General features: G+C 43.7%; 1 protein-coding gene across 1 annotated transcript in view; it reads right to left on the bottom strand.

Annotated features, from left to right (window-relative positions):
- The window catches only part of MFSD11 (major facilitator superfamily domain containing 11), a 182141-nt gene that overhangs the window by 81390 nt on the left and 84661 nt on the right, over positions 1–16090 (bottom strand). Inside the window, exon 7 of the mRNA XM_078654620.1 lies at positions 3068–3126. Coding sequence (XP_078510746.1) covers positions 3068–3126 — 59 coding nt within the window. The remainder of the gene's footprint in view (positions 1–3067; positions 3127–16090) is intronic.

Here is a 16090-nt window from a genome sequence, read left to right as displayed (position 1 = left end):
TGTGCAGTACCCACCAGCAGCTTAACAGCGCAATTAATAAGGTGAAGGTGGGATCTCCCTCATGCAGATGAAAGAGTTGATCATAATAAAGTGGAATTGTCCGTACTGAATTACATTAAGTCTTACTATCATTAGTGTCAGAGACAGCCATTCTAAGGGACTGAGTCGAGTGACATTAATTAAGGTGTGTAAAAGAGCAAAGTAAAGTACGAGGCTGTACGCTTCTAAGCCAGATAGTGAACACGCCTCCAACCAGATGCCTCCCTCATCTGGCTAAGCAAGAGGAACAGAGTAAAGTTCAAAGAGCAACGCAAAGTACAGTTGAAACTTTCATTCTGTTAACATCAGAGACAGCCACCCTAAGGAACTACATTGAGTGACTTATGATGTGCAAAAAAGCAAGTAAGTACTGAGTCTGCATGCTTTTTGGCAACATGGGCGACATTAACATCAAAGACAATCACTCTAAGAAACTAAATCAAATGTCTTCAAATGTTCAAAAAAGCAGAATAAAGTGCAAAATAGGTGCGCTGCTCAGCAAAATGGGTGACAACCCCTGCCAGCATTTTAACAAAGTTCAACTAGGTAGGTAAAGTACCCGGTCAATAGTGGCAAAGCTCTAGAATTTTCATCATAGGGACACTATTCAACAGGTGACCAGAAGGGCATTGCAGTATGAGATAGAAAATAACAAAGCGGTTGTCTTCCCAGATTATACATGGACTGTGCAGTGCCGCCTTCTAGCTTAGAGAACTAAAACTCAAATATTCCTGCAAAGTTAAAAATTATATCAAGTCAACACACCTACTTCCTTACAGGGCCTAAAGAGGCCTGGAACGAGGCAAAGCAATAAAGAACCGCAGGACACGACCCTATTCGCTTGCAGCAACTCCACAGCATCGCAGAAAGAGAAATCGTCCACCATCACAGCAGAGATTATCTGGATAGATAGCTCCAATGCCATCACACAAGCAAGGAGATTGGAGCGTTGCAATGTTAATCTGGGGTCCATAAGAAAGCATCCACTACTGTGAAACGGATACAAAGGAGCTGACAGTGATGCATTGTCTTAAGCATATAGCAGTGAATGAGAGGCTCTTCCCAATTTAACGCACAGACAGTAGATGATCTGCTTTGAAGAGCCAACCCATCAGAGTAGTAAGACCTAAATTAAGTTTACAAACCTTTGAAGTTATGTTCCGCTCTGGGGCCCCAGTGCTAGCCTGGGTAACTTGGTGTGCTTTGGGAACAGCTGGGGAATTGGTTCTGAAACAGAAGTCTTTGAGGGAGTGTGATGCTCATCTTGACCCCTTGCGTCTTTTTTTTTTTTAGCTAGAATGACTGAATGGGGGTCAAATTCTGCCTCATCTTTTTATGTTTTCATTTGGACTCTAACTTTGACTTATCTGAAAACTTCCAGTAGGAAGTGCATCACTCACAGGAACGGCCAAGGGACCGGGATCATGACTTGGAGCAAGACCGGAGTTTCAACCTCTTCTTGAGTTCAGCATTAGAAGGCTTTGTCTACTGATCCAGCATCTCATTCAGGTGCATAAGGGGGACTGTCGCATGATTTAGAGGTGTGTCCAGAGCCCCAACACCAAAAGGTGGGGTCCATGACCATCATCTCCTTTCCTGAGGACTCATCAGCAAAGTTTGAAGCCTGTAGCTTTCAGAAGGGACCAGATTTCACATTACTCTGTTTGCAAATTTGAGAGCTATCATAAGAAAAAAGAAGTTGGGAGCAGGCCTCCAGATCCCAGATGGAAGGTGTGAAAAGAAAGGAACTGACATCAGAGCACAGGAGGAACACTTAGTTACGGCTCCATTCAGGTCAGACAGGGGAAGTATGCTGCCTCTGCGGAGCCGCAGGCAGCTATGAAAGCACTGTTGTTGAAGTTCTCCAGTTCCAGCCTGGCAACTGGGGATTTTTTTAAAGGAGATGAATCTGCAGTTAGAAGTATCCACCAGAAATCTACAATACCTATACAGATTTCATAGCCCTGAAACTAGCTTCTCTTGATGCAGCTGTGTTTGAGACCGGTTATCTTCCCACCAGCACCTCCAGCAAAGCCTTGATTGTGTCACTGCCAAAGCAGGGACATGTCCCACACTGAGATTTCATCTTACAAAGCTATACTTAATAAGCTGCCTCCCTCCAATGGTACCAGTTGACTCGCCTACCCCTACATTTAAAGAGGGCATTCAACACCCTAAGCTGGCAATATATGTTTGCTTTGCTCACAAAATTTAGGACTAGTGGGAATAAGATCCAAAGGATAAGGTTACTCTACACTAGACTATATGAAAAGGTAAGAAAAGGTGAGTCAGGCTTAAGATTTTAACAATGCTCAAAGTGCAAATCTTGTACCCATATGGTTTGTCAGAGCACCAACACCAAAACCGTTATCTACTACAGTAATCTGTAAGCTTTCCTGTAACAGAATACCTCTATAAAGACTTTAACAGTGTAATAACAATCAACCTTTACCATATGCTTTTCATAATAAATAAGCTAGACCTAGTGCCTTTTTTGTACCTTTTCATAACCATAAAACTGGTCAATAGTCTTGATCATTGGCTTGTCACCATAGCCAACTCCATATTTAACATAGGTTTTTCCACGTGACAAAAAGAGCAATACAAGTACACTTTTTCAGCAGAAGCAAACAACCTCCACGCAATCAAATGCTCTACTCAAGGTAAACAACATGTGGCGAAGGCAAACCCCCTCTTCCTGTAGGGCTTATTAAAGATCTTTTTCTTTTACTAACATATGGTACTGCAACATCTGCGCTGTCAATACGAACCTACCAAGATAACAACTGAATGTTTTTTATAGAAATAGTAAAGAGATCATATCCTTACACATGAGCCTGCCATTTCTCAGATAGCTGACCAGGCTCACTAATCTTTAATTGCATATAATATATGTATCTCCCTGAACCAGACATGTGTGTTTACTGCAGGGCTCTTTTTCTTGCAAACACTCTGCCTCTTCAGCAAGCATTAATGTTATGCATTAACAGCAAGCAATAATCTTAAGGGCCAAGCAAATAGCACAAACCTGAGATGTGAGGTTTTCCTTTCCATGACAAGTAGATATAGAGATTTCCAAAAAACAAGCTGAAAGTAAAGAGAGACAATTAGAAATTTGCTCACAGCTCTAGGTACAGTAAAGATGACTCTAGTAAACTATCCAAGATAGGAATGAAAGTTGTTAGTTACAGCTAAAGACAAAGAAGACAGGTTTTGAAGATGATTTTTGTCTACAACAATGACTTTTAAACATAGTGTTATGCAAGAGGGAAGAGCTCCTATCTGTAATCCTAGTTTTCCTTGAAGGAAATCTTAATTAGAGTCATAAGCACTTAATAGCACGCCCATGTGTGTTATCCAAAGCGCATTTTATTTTTGTAACAAAATACTTACACTACAATACAGAAGCTGGGCCAATGCAAGCATTTAAAATGTTCCCTTGCACAGTAAGATATTCAGAGGATGAAGATCTAAAATAGGACGAAGGCCTCCGCCCTACTTAGGCACCAGAAGTGGCAGGAATTACTCCAGTCCCCATGTCTGAGGCCGGCATGCTCTCTTAGTCCCCTGTGGACAAAAGAGCCTGCACTTTCTGCAGTAAGAATAACCTGCTGGTCCTCTGAAAGCTGTTATGATGTAGACAAAAGATACATAGGTTAAAAGGGAATGCAAGGGTGTAGCCCCTACCTTCAGCTAGTGCTGACACAGGCCGGCATCGGACCTCAATTTCTTGTTATGTTTCATGCTCTCTATTCCAACCCTAATGCTCAAGTCCAGATTTACAGGGTCCGCTCTGCAACTTTCCCCTTAGGACGAGGGACTAGACAGGGCTGTCCCCTATCCCCATTCCTCTTTGTTCTCCCAATTGAGCCATTGGCTTGACTCATTCCTACGGATGCACAGTTTAAGGGAGGGAGTGCTGGCCAGGATGACTGCATAGCACTCTATGCGGATGATGTCCTTCTATATCTTGTGGATCCAGCCACGAGTGGTCCTCGCTGTCTTCATGTGCTGAGATACTTCGAGGCAGCCTCGGCCTTAAGATGAACCCCTCTAAATCCGTACTGATTCCTCTGCCTCATCTAGAGACTGATTTAACTGGCAGACTTGTTTCTCTTCATCAGCTCAGTTTGAAATATTTAGGAATTTGGGTTTCGTTACATCCAGAACTCACTGGACCCTTAATCTCCAACCTCTAGTCCAAAAGGCCAAATCCGATCTTATTAGGTGGCAACCTCTTCCCTTAAATGTTAGCGGGCATATAGCTCTATACAAAATGAGGATTCTCGCATGGTTCCTGTATATTTTTCAGAATTTGCCGCTCCATCTGCCGCGGACGTGGTTTCAAGCTCTGGATGGGACGGCCACAATGTTTCTGTGGCATGGGTCTCGACCCCCATTTTGCCTTTTTCGCATGGTCAACCGTCAGTAGTTTCTTTGGTGTGTGGAATCGAGCAGCTTCACTTCAGAGTCCTGGATGGCTTTTGGGTACATGAAGCCACACTCTTCAAACGACAGTCATGCACAAGTCCAACATCAAAGGCATGCCTTGTGGGGGTCTGTCACAGATGTTTGTTTGTGACTGTCTCTGCATCGCTTAAATCCTGTGGTCTTCAGTGAGGACTTTGTTTTCTTGCACATTAGTTGCGAGACAAATTGTTTTTGAATAAGATTGCAAATTGATGAAGGAAGAAGAGTGGAGGTTTAGATACATGTCAGAGAGGGCGGAAAGAAAGAACTGACATCATTGCGCAGTGTTGGCATCTATTACGGCTCCGCACCATCACTTACTGGGCAGAAAGAAGTCAACACAGAACTGCACAACACCACTTACCAGTGTATTAGCACTGGTGTAAAAAAGCTTCCGGCTCCAGCCTAGAAATTATTTTAAAGGTGAGAAACGTTAGAAGTAACTTTCACAAATGTTTTTTTTTAAAGAAAGGCGACTGAAAACAGGAACATTGTAGCCTAGTAGAATGCAGTCTGAAAGGCTGGGAAAACTGATACTTCTCGTTTTAAGGAATGGCATATCATCAGTATCCCATCATGCATTGTAAGTGGCAGTTTCTTTTTTTGTCAGGATTAAGGATCGTGGTTGAACCGAGAATAATTAGTTTCTCTGGTGAGGGGAGGCAGCTTGTGACTACACTAATGATTCCCCTAGAAGAGAACTTCTTCAAGGGAACTTCAGTATTAGTCATAAGCACTGAAGAGTATATAAGTCTATCTTCAACAAATGCAGAGAAGAGGCAAAGGAAAAATGAAAGCTAACCAAAACAAATTTGCAGAGAGGGTTGGCCCTCTTGGCATCTGCTCTGGAATCTATATCGAGACATGGTCTTATAAAGGTATCTACAGACCTCCAGGTAGTCAGTTTACATATCAGTAATGAATATATTCATTATTTTATGATGCTATAAAGGCCATATCTAAGGTCATATTAGCTTGGGTCTAGCAGTCTAGGTTTTGTTGGCACTACTGAAGAAAAGTACAATAGAGGAAATAATCCACTTGGAAATGGACTGTGATGAAGTGGCTAATGCAATACAAAGGGAGCCATGGTTTACAAACAGGCGGTCAAACCTAAGGTATTTGGTTGTATTCAATCTATCAACCAGGGGTTTGTAAAGTGCAACTACTCACCCGTGAGGGTCTCAAGGCGCTAGGGGGGTGATGGGGAGGGCAAAAAAGCATCAGGTCCGCTGAAGTTGCTGAGTTTCAGTCGAAGAGACCGGTCTTGAGGTCCTATCCTGAATTGAGGCAGAGGCAATGATTGCGTGAATTGGAGAGGCAGGGAGTTCTACATCTTTGCTGCGAGGTAGGAGAAAGATCTTCCTCTGGCCGTGGTCTTGCGGATATGTGGGACGATAGCCAGGCCCAGTTGGGGGAAACGGAGGTCTCTGTTGGGTGTGTGGAATGCAAGGCGGTGTTAAGGTACGCAGGTCCCGCGTCGTGTAGAACTTTGTAGGCGTGTGTGAGGAGCTTGAAGGTGATTCTTTTGTTGAATGGGAGCCAGTGGAGATCTCTTAGATGACTGGTGATGTGGCTGTGGCGAGGATAAGTCTGGCAGAGGCGTTCTGAATGTCCTGCAGTTTATCAAGGCATTTGAGTGAGGCCGCCGTAGAGTGCATTGCTGTAGTTGATTCTGCTGCTGATGAGTGCGTGGGTGACTGTTTTTCTGGACTCATTGGGGATTTACTTGAAGATCTTTCATAGCAGGCGTAGCGTGTGGAAGCAGGATGATGAGATGGCACTGATCTGGCGGTCCATGGTGAGCGAGAAGTCCAGGATGATGCCTTGGTTTCGTGTGTGGTCTCTAGGTGTGGGGGGAGGTGGTTCCAAGTGCTGAGGGCCACCAAGAGTCATCCCATGGCGGAGGGGCTGGAGCCCATGATGAGGACTTCGGTCTTCTCTGAGTTGAGCTTGAGGTAGCTGTTCTTGACCCTGGTAGCGACAGCCTTCCTCACGTCGTGGAAGTTGGTCCTGGCGACTGAGTTTGTTGGTGAGGGAGAGAATCAGCTGGGTGTCATCGGCGTAGGAGACTATATTGAACCTGTGGTTTCTGATGATGACTGTGAGTGGGGGCATGTAGATGTACAAGAGAGTGGGGCTCATGGAGGAATCCTGGGGCACACCAAAGCTGATCTCTCTGGGTTCGGAGTGGAACAGTGGTAATCTGACTCTGTGTTCAGCCTGTGAGGAAGGAGCGGATCCATTCCAGGGCTTTGTCGCGGATGCCGGCGACGTGGAGTCTTGTGCATAGGGTGCTAGGGAAGGTGGTGGCGAAGGAGGCAGAGAGGTCCAGGAGGATGTGGGCTGCAGTTTCGCCTTGGTTAAGCAAGGTGCAGACATCTGTGGTGGAAAGGAGGGCGGTCTCAGTGCTGTAGTTGCTTCGGCAGCTGGACTGGAAAGAGGTCAAGGATGTGGTTCACTTCGATGAACTCAGAAAGTCAGGCACTGATGGCCTTCTCGATTACCTTAGCTGGGAAAGGGAGAAGAGAGATGGGTCTGAAGTTCTTGAGGTCCGTTGGGTCAGCAGAGGGTCTCTTCAACAAGGGGTTGATCTCTGCCTGTTTCCTGTCTCCGGGGAAAATGGCACGGTCAATGGAGCAGTTGATGGTGCAGCAGAGTTCGGGGCAATGGTGGTACCAGCTCTGTTGAAGATGTGGTGCTGGCATGGGTCAGAGGGTGCTTCGGAGTGGATGCTTTTCATGACCTTGAGGGTGTCGTCAGCGGTGAGGGGAGTACAGCCGAGGAGGGTCTGCTGGGGCCCGGTGTGGTTGGGTGCAGTGGTTGTGGGTGGGAGAGTCCTGGGTATCGAGGCTATCAAAGTGGTCATATATCTCCTTAATCTTTCGGTTGGAGAAGGTGCCCAGGTTCTTGCAGAGGTCTTGGGAGGGTGGGATGTCTGCTGTCTCTGTGCTTGGTCTGGCGAATTGTTGATCCGATCTTGTAAGGTCGCTTTTTTCGTTGTTCTAATGAGGTGGTGTTGTGTGGGAACAGCAGTTTTGAAGGCAGAGTGGTCTTCCGGGGTCTTGCTGCTCCTCCATCTCTTTTCCAGCCATCTGCAGGTGTGCCTGGACTCATAAAGGGTGGGAGAGAATCAGCTGTTTTTTTTGGGCATTTGAGACAAAAGTTTAGAACTGTCCTGGCATTTTTGGGGTGTTTATTGAGGTCAAAGTTTAGATCTCGCTTAACATCTGGTGGCTTAGTGGACTAATGTGTCCACTGTAGAGGCCTGTGTTTGACCTCATAGCCACAAGTTCAAATCCCGGAGGGTCTACTCTGCGTTTCATCGCCCTGAGGTCGAAAAAATTAGTACCATTGAGTTGGGTAACAACAAACATCTGTTATTCAGCACTAAGAGGCCCTTCTGGGTGAATGTGCACTTTACAAATATACATTCTGTTATTTTAACATCCAGAGAATGTAACCCTTTCTGCTGGAAGGAAAGGATTCTTGTAGAAGGTTGAAAGGGAACGAGTTTGGTTGACATGCAAGTATGGTATACCTTTGAAAAGGAAACTAGGATGAGTCTCTATTACAACCTTTTCTTTGTGGAAGACCATATACAATGATTTACTGCAGAGGGCATGAATTTCTCTAACCTTATGAGCAGAGGTTATGGCAGCTTCGAAAACTGCCTTCCAAGAAATATGGAAAGTAGCTAAAAAGATGAACACAATAGTTTAGAAAGGACAACATTGAGCTCCCAAGGAGGTGGTCTCCTGAAAGGTGAAAAAAATGTCTAAATTCCTTTTAAGGCATCTTTTACAACTGAGAGCTTGGAAAAGAGAGACTTGTAAGCTGTAATAGCTGCTAGATGTACCTTTATTAAAGAAAACAGCAGCCCAGCTTTAGCCAAATCAAGAAGAGAGGGAAGTACTATTTCCTCTTGACATCTGATTAGATCAATGTTCTTATGCCTACACCAGATACAGAAACTCTTCCATTTCAAAGAGTAAGATAGTTCTGTGGATTGATATGTATCCTCCTTCAAAATGTTCATGTAATCTTAAGGAAGAAATGTGTGCCCATATTGCATGTGTTGAGAAGTCAAGCTTCCAAGTTCAATTATGGAAGGTTGGAATGCATTTCACCCTTAAACCAGAACCAGATGTCCACATTGCATGGCATGTCCTAGTATGGTTGTTTCTAAAGATGTTGTAGGTCGACATAACACCATAGGCATGGCCACTCCTGAGCAATGAAGATCATCAAAGATCTGTCTCTCGTTAGTTTGACACTTAAAGATGGAATTAGCAGGAATAAAGGAAATATATACACTATCTTCTTTAACCAACTGATCTAAAGCGCATACTCAAGAGTGTCTGGCTGGTAATACCTGGATGTGTTACTTGCGCATTTCTTGTTTTCTGCATTTGCCCATATGTCTATTTGTGGAAATCCCTATTTGTGGTTTAGCTCTGGGTCATTTAAAACCCATCTGTGATACTCTCAAGATGCTCTGCTGAAAGAATCCACTTCTGCACTGGACATAAGGTGTGGTGTGGTGTGCACATTGATTGTATTCAACCATATCCAAATTGTCTGACCTCGAGCAAGAGCTTTGGATCTTGTGCCTTCCTTCTTGCTGATGTAATGGTTCAGGGTTGTACTGTCCATTTGAACAAGACACAGCACAGCAGGAATGGCTTTAAGAGCCAGATGGGTTGTCATGAACTCCAGCGAGTTCATATGGTAAGTTCTCCCTCTCAGACCAGAATGCCCAAGCTTCAAGCCAAAATATGTGCACTCCTAAACTGAATAGAGATGCATTACCATGATTGTTTGAGGCGGCATGTCTGGATGAAACACCCTTTAGAAGATTGATTGGTTGACACAAAGGAAGAGAGTTGATTGCAATCTGAGAGAGAACTACCTTGTTCATCTAACTGCCTGAGAGCTGGCACCACTGGTCTAACAGACATTACTGTAAAACTCTCACCTGTAACCGGGAATTTATACCAGAAATATACAGGATGCCATGCCACTAGGCCCAGAAGTGATAAGATTTGGCAAGCCATCTGAGGTTCGATCTCAAAGTGCTTGAGGACAGAGACTTTTATGTTGAAGTGGTGTTGGTCCGCCTGAGGGGTTTTATTAGCTAATCGTCCAATTAGAGATAAAAGAAAATGTTTATATTCATACGGTGTGCAGCAACAACTGCCCTACACACTGGAAATGTTTGTGGAGCTGACTTGAGACAAAAAGGAAAGACTTTATACTGAAAGGGCACATTGCCCAACAGAAATCTTAGATCTTGTGTGATTTGGTACTTTGAATTCTCGCAGAAAATTCCTACCATTACTGCCCAGGTCTGCAAAACAAATGGTGACCCGCGTCCTCATCTTATCTCGCTTAGACTGTGCCAATGCTTTTTATAGTGGTCTTCCAGACTATCAGTTAAAAAAGCTACAGACCCTCCAGAAAACGTCAGCTTGAGCGCTGCTGGGCATCCCTGGTAGGTCCAGCACAAAACAACATCTTCAGGACCTTCATTGGCTCTCAGTGAGACAGCGTGTCCTGTTCAAGGCGCTCACACTGGCCCATGGTGCCCTCTATAAATCGGGGCACCCTACCTTAGAAGGCGATTTGATTTCTATGTGCCTCATCGTACCGCGTTCCGCTGAGCAATGTCTTGCAGTTATACCACGCTTCCGCCTTGCTAGGACTGGGGGAGCTCTCTCCTTTAAGGCAGCCAAGGCTTGGAATACCCTCCCCTACGAACTACGCAACACCCAAGACCTCAGGCTGTTTAAGAAGCAGTTAAAAACTTTGCTCTTTAATTAACACCATGCCATGCTACACGGTCTTCAGTTTCCCTCACACAGTAGTTCTCGCGCCGGGACACTCCAGAGTATCCGTGCGCATTATAAATCTATAATAACATAACATAACATATTCAAATACCTACTTTCATGCATAAACATCTCAAACTTTTAAGGGACATATCCATTCCCCTTGGAGTTGTGGGGAGAGTTAATGAAGTGCCAGCAATAAAAACTTTTCTTTCTCTATGTATTTATTTGCTTATCTCAAGTCAAGAATGGGACAAAAATCTTGCTTCGGTTCCATCGAACAAGAAAGTAACTGGTGTAAATTCAATTTCCTTTTGCAGAATGAGGGAACAGTTCCACTGCCTATTTGATCAAAAGGGTCCTAGCCTCCAGTTGGAGTAATGCTCATTGGTATTGCTATGGTTTCTTCAGAGCAATGCATGGAGGGGATAAACGAAACCTCGGACACTAGCCATGTTGCACAATATTTATCTCCATCGGTATTCAGTAATTTTCTTCCATTCCTCCAGTTTGCTGTTTTTGCTTCCTTACACAGGAGAGGGAATGGAAAAGGGGGAAGTAGGCAAATACTGCTTGGTAGGCTTTTCTGTGGCAGCCTTTCTGTCGTGTTTGATGGCCATCTCTCTCTTTTACAAGCTAGCAAGGCTGATAGGACTTCTGAGGGTGCTGCAATTGCTAGTATTCTTGTGATCAGTGAGGGGCTGAACCCTCTAGTGCAGCCAATGCCTATTATAGGGTTTGCACTACTGTTTACAGTACTTTCTTTTACACAGGCCACACAGCTTTGTGTCTCCAATTCAGTTTGATGTGCTGCATACTGTCTACATGGGCTGCAAACAGTGGTTCCAGGTAATGGCAAATTAAAAATTCGCTCTGTTGTTCCTCAGCTTTCAACAACAAAGCCAGCCCACAACAGTATCCATTGGCAGCAAACCAGCCAAGTCTGCTGCAACACCAATTACTTGTTTGGAGACTATAACCACCTGAAATTCCTCTGAAAAACCTGGTCTGTAATCATGAGGAATCTTCTCCTGAAAACTTAGGGTCTCCCATAGAGCTCTATCATAATGCCAAAATAAGGCAGTAGCACTAGCAGTCTTCATAGCAGCTGCAGACTTACCACAATTTTTCAACAACTTGCATTTTCTTACTTTGCTTCTCAGGAGTTACTGATGAGGACGGAGAGGTTGGATGATACTTTGCTGCAGCAGAAACAGTTAGGGAATCTGGAGGGGGATCTGCCTGTATGAGTAAGCGGTCTTGTGCTTTACAGCTTTTACTTTAAGAATGCTGGGGCAGACTTCACTGAAGCTGGAGTGAAGAAATCCTGCAAAGCAGGTTTCAAAAGACCTGGAACCAGAGGAAGCAAATGACATGCAAAGGAATGGTGGCGAAAGGTCTCATAGACCACTGACATTTGTGCCTGAATTGATGTATGGTTATTTTGAGTTTTTTAGCAGCCATTATTAAGGTTTTATTGAAAATTGCAAAACCAACAATTGGAGAAACTCTCACTGAAGTGGAGTCAGACCAAGTTGGGCAATATTGTCTCACAGAACAACTTGAAAAATGAGATGAAGACTACATAATTAAGATTGAAGTGTGGATCGTGACCGACAAGCAGATCTTGCCTGTGACAAGAGAAGTGATATCTTTGAAAACCGGGAACAGTGGTCTCCAAAATGGAGGACTCCTAGAACACCTCCTTGGAGTTCTCAATTTACCTCCTGAAGATCCAACATGTCTGATTGGAGATACAGGAGCCTTAGAATGTGGTGGTGGAGGTGGCCAAGTTGACTGGAGAGGCAGCACAGGATAAGAAGCCATCGGAGGTGCTTGCAAGTTGGCAGAGGAGTCACTGGAGATGTAGGGGAGATTAGTGAAGCAAGCAGTGGAACCTGGGAGGCCCTCTGCTCTGAGCAGGAGCTCTGTGTGATGAGGCAGACAACAGCAGTAACAGTGGTGAGACTGCTCTAGATGGTGAATATGTCTTTGACCAGTCTGAATTTGGGTATGTGGTGCCCTCCTCTTCATATTGTGAACCCACTCAGCAGGTAGATGAAAGGACTTATTCAGCGATGTCTCCTTTGACCTCTACTTCCTGGACTTCAATGTCGCCTGTCCTTTTCTACTTCGAACCAGCCCTCAACAGCAAGCATGTCATCACTGATCCCATCTTTGACATCATGGACTACAATGTCAAACCCGAGAATCTGTGTTTCTCCTCCTATGATCTTTTCTGGCATCTCCCGCACAAGGGTTACCTGGAAATGGTGGGTGGAGCAGTGATGAAGGAATACCGTTTTCACCTCCCTCATGTATTCTGGATGCGGATTCTTTATGACTGTGCTGATCTTTTTTAAGCCCATGCAGTGTAATCTGCCTCTCCCTGCAAGCCCTCCTTGACATCTTTTGACCAAATTGACAGGAGTTTGGGCGATGGAAGTGAGAAGGTACATATTATAGAAGAAGTGAGGGTCTATGTGGCCTTTTTGTCTCTAAAAAAATCAATGAAAGATGTTTTTCAAAGGTGTGAAAAGATTTTTAGAAGACAAAAAATGTAGAAGGATGAGCTCAGTACCCCAGGATCATATCACCTGGAGCTGGAAAACGTGGCTCAGATGCCACTGAGCGACTATGATGGGATACTGGTGGTATGCTATACCTTAAAGAAAAGTAAGTTTGCCTGGCCTTTCAGGTTGCAGCCTATTAGGCTAAATTTTCTTCATCCTTTTTTAAAAAATTGTTTGAGAACGAGTTTCCTTTGTCACTATACTGAATGTATTGACTCCGTTTCTGCAGTTCTAACTGGTGTCTATTTTTAATAGGTAAAAATTGACCAATATTCTGCAATCTGTTAAAACCATTGCACTTATTTTTTAAATAATGGTGTATACATTTTGTAAAAAAACTACTTCAGACCCGTGCGTGTGAGCAGTACGATTCAGTGCCTAAGACTAATAACAAAGATCCACTGGAGAAGAACTTATCTTTCAAAGTTAAGTGTAGCGTTTATCTTTAATCCTGATGTACATCTGCAAGTGAATGTGGGGACAGATTGTAGAAGCCAAGAAGCCAACATCTTGGACTATGAGGACAGTCTCACCTCTCTCACATGATGTGCAGAGTTGATGGAGCGAGGTGAAAAGCAAAATTTTGTATACCCCTCGTGAAATTACTTTCTCATAACAGTAACATGAATTAATCATGTGGTTTTGATAACTAACCAACATAAAATAGAATGCACACACAAAATACACGTGGGATACTAAATTGCTTGTGTTGCAACCATAATCGACTAACTGAGTGATAATGTGATGTCTGAAAATAACGCAAAGGCTATAATTTAACCAAAAAGTGGCATAAATGTGCTTTCTGTTTGTCTATTTGTGGTAAAAACATGGAGACAGGTGAGCAAACTACGCATGAATGTGGCTTTATTTGCTAGGTAATAACTAACAGGGATACCTTAGTAAGGGGGGAGGTAAACAGAAGGGCTATACTATAATTCAATAATTAACGTTCAATTGTGTTTGTTTCTATATTAGTTCCCGTTGTGGCCTGTGAGGCCTAGTCCAAGATGGACGATTTTCCATGACTCCGAGATTAATGTGAAGCACGCATGCGCTTGCTGAGTGGAGCTGTAGACGCGTATGAGCTGACTGTGCTGAATGGAACAGGTCAAGGACGATGTGCTCTGAAACCCTGACTGACTACCAATAAAATTGGACATCCGTATTGTAAACCCTGGGAAAAAGGCTTAAAATTACAATTTGAAGGACACGATGGAACTGGTAACCTTAAAAACAATGGTCAAATTCATTTAGCTGACTCTGCGGAAGTCAAGAAATAAGATGATGAGGCTATGCTCATCCATCCCTTGAACCAACCAATCAGAATCGTCGGAGACACCAAATGTTACTGAATTTAGATAGTTTAAGCTAGGTGAAAAGGGTACAAAAGAATAGGTCCGGAGTTTAAAAAAAAGCTCTCTTTTCGATTTCTATCGGAGTATCCTGACAGGCTGCCGGAATACTGAATTTCCTTAGAGCGTAAAGAACTTAAACTTTTCAACTTAAAATTTTGTTCGAATGAGTACGGAGTCTTTGGATGAGAGTAAATAGCTTGAGGGAATAGAGAGATAGAATTTGGGAACTATTATGTCTTTTTGCTAATATTTATGTCCAATAATCTCAATAATATTGTATTTATTTCTTAGCTTCTGAATTAAATGAAAATTAAATGTATGAGTTAATTTTCTTTCCTTTTCTTAAATCTATTTCTATTGAATGAATAAAAGAAAAATGAATAGATACAGGTTATGCTAGAAAAAATCTCTCTTTAAATAAAAATTAAATAAATGAAGAACTAAGCTGGTCTTGTTCATCCTTAGCCTAATGGTTACTAGCAGATCTATCGACAATCGATGGTGGTGTTTCTGAATAATTTGCTGTATTGAAAAACCATGGTAAACAATTTAAACTGCTGATGTATATATTATAAATAGGTCGTTAAAATTGTAGACACTCCACTATGATCCAGCAGCTCTCCTTTGATTCACACCAAACCATGAAGTAGAGAGAAAATGTGTATTAGTGACCCGCAGTGTTATGGGCCCCACTGATGAGTAAATGAATGATTAAATACTTCAGGGAAAGGTGATGAGATTTTAGAAATTATTTCCGGAGTAAAGCTGTATCAGCCCACAAGTGAAGCAATTGTGGTCAGCTGAGGAGAGAGAAACGACATCAATATCAAATTGTAGGAACCTGGCTCTTTATCCGATATACCATGTAAAGAGTCCAGAGGATCCCTTATGAGTGGACTGGGGCTTGCTATGCTATCTCAAAGTGCTCTATTAGGGGGTTGTGTGAGTGGTGGTCAAGGTCCAAGGCAGCACCAGCAGTACACCGTTAGTGGCATAGAGGCGGCCCGGTGCAGGGTGCAAAACAGCATCGAGATCCTAATGTATTTCAATGGAGATCGGTTACTGCCGAAAGAGTCTGCAGGCTCTGGCCAGGAGGCCAGCTGGGCTGAACCAGCAAGGGGGAATCAAGTCATGCAATGCTCTTGGCGGGGTGGGATGGACGAAAGGGCACACTTTTGGTTCTCTTCTCCAAGGCAACTCTGGACAGGAGGGGTGTCTTCCTCTACCATGAGGGGATCCGGATTCACATTCCAAAGGCGGCAGCTTCTTTTAAGCTCATCAGACCAAGGAGGCTAATCAGCAGGTCATCTTGTGAAGGGTGTGTTATGCCCTCTTCCCAGACAGGCTCGCAGAAACTAGTCAGCAAGGACACCATAGGCTGGTAGGTTTTCAGGGTACACCTCTAAGTAAATCCAACACTGGCATGAGTGTTTGATAGCAAACATGCCTATTTTTCAGTGAAGCTATCATGTAGCTGGGGAACTAGTTTTCACCAGTGCGTAGCACATGTCTTTAGATGGCTTCCCTGGTCACTTGTACTGCCACTAATAGGACTCAACAGCACAGGGGTATATCTGCTCATGCAGGTATGCCCTCACATGTAATATTCAGCACCCTGCCTTACGGCTGTCAGGCATGCTGTATGTGTGACTTACAAATATTGCTTGCTTGCAGTATTAGGGACATGGCACACAGGTAAGTGTGGGATGTCATGTTTCACTTTTGTCTGCAACAAGACACGCAGCCTGCGATGGCAGTCTTGCATGTGCTTTGTGAGTGGTCCCTTAGGGTGGCACAATCCGTCGAGTTGCATCAAATACCA

This window comes from Lissotriton helveticus, chromosome 7, assembly GCF_964261635.1.
Source record: "Lissotriton helveticus chromosome 7, aLisHel1.1, whole genome shotgun sequence".
NCBI classification, from domain to species: Eukaryota; Metazoa; Chordata; class Amphibia; order Caudata; family Salamandridae; genus Lissotriton; species Lissotriton helveticus.
This window is presented reverse-complemented; position numbering and strand designations above follow the sequence as displayed.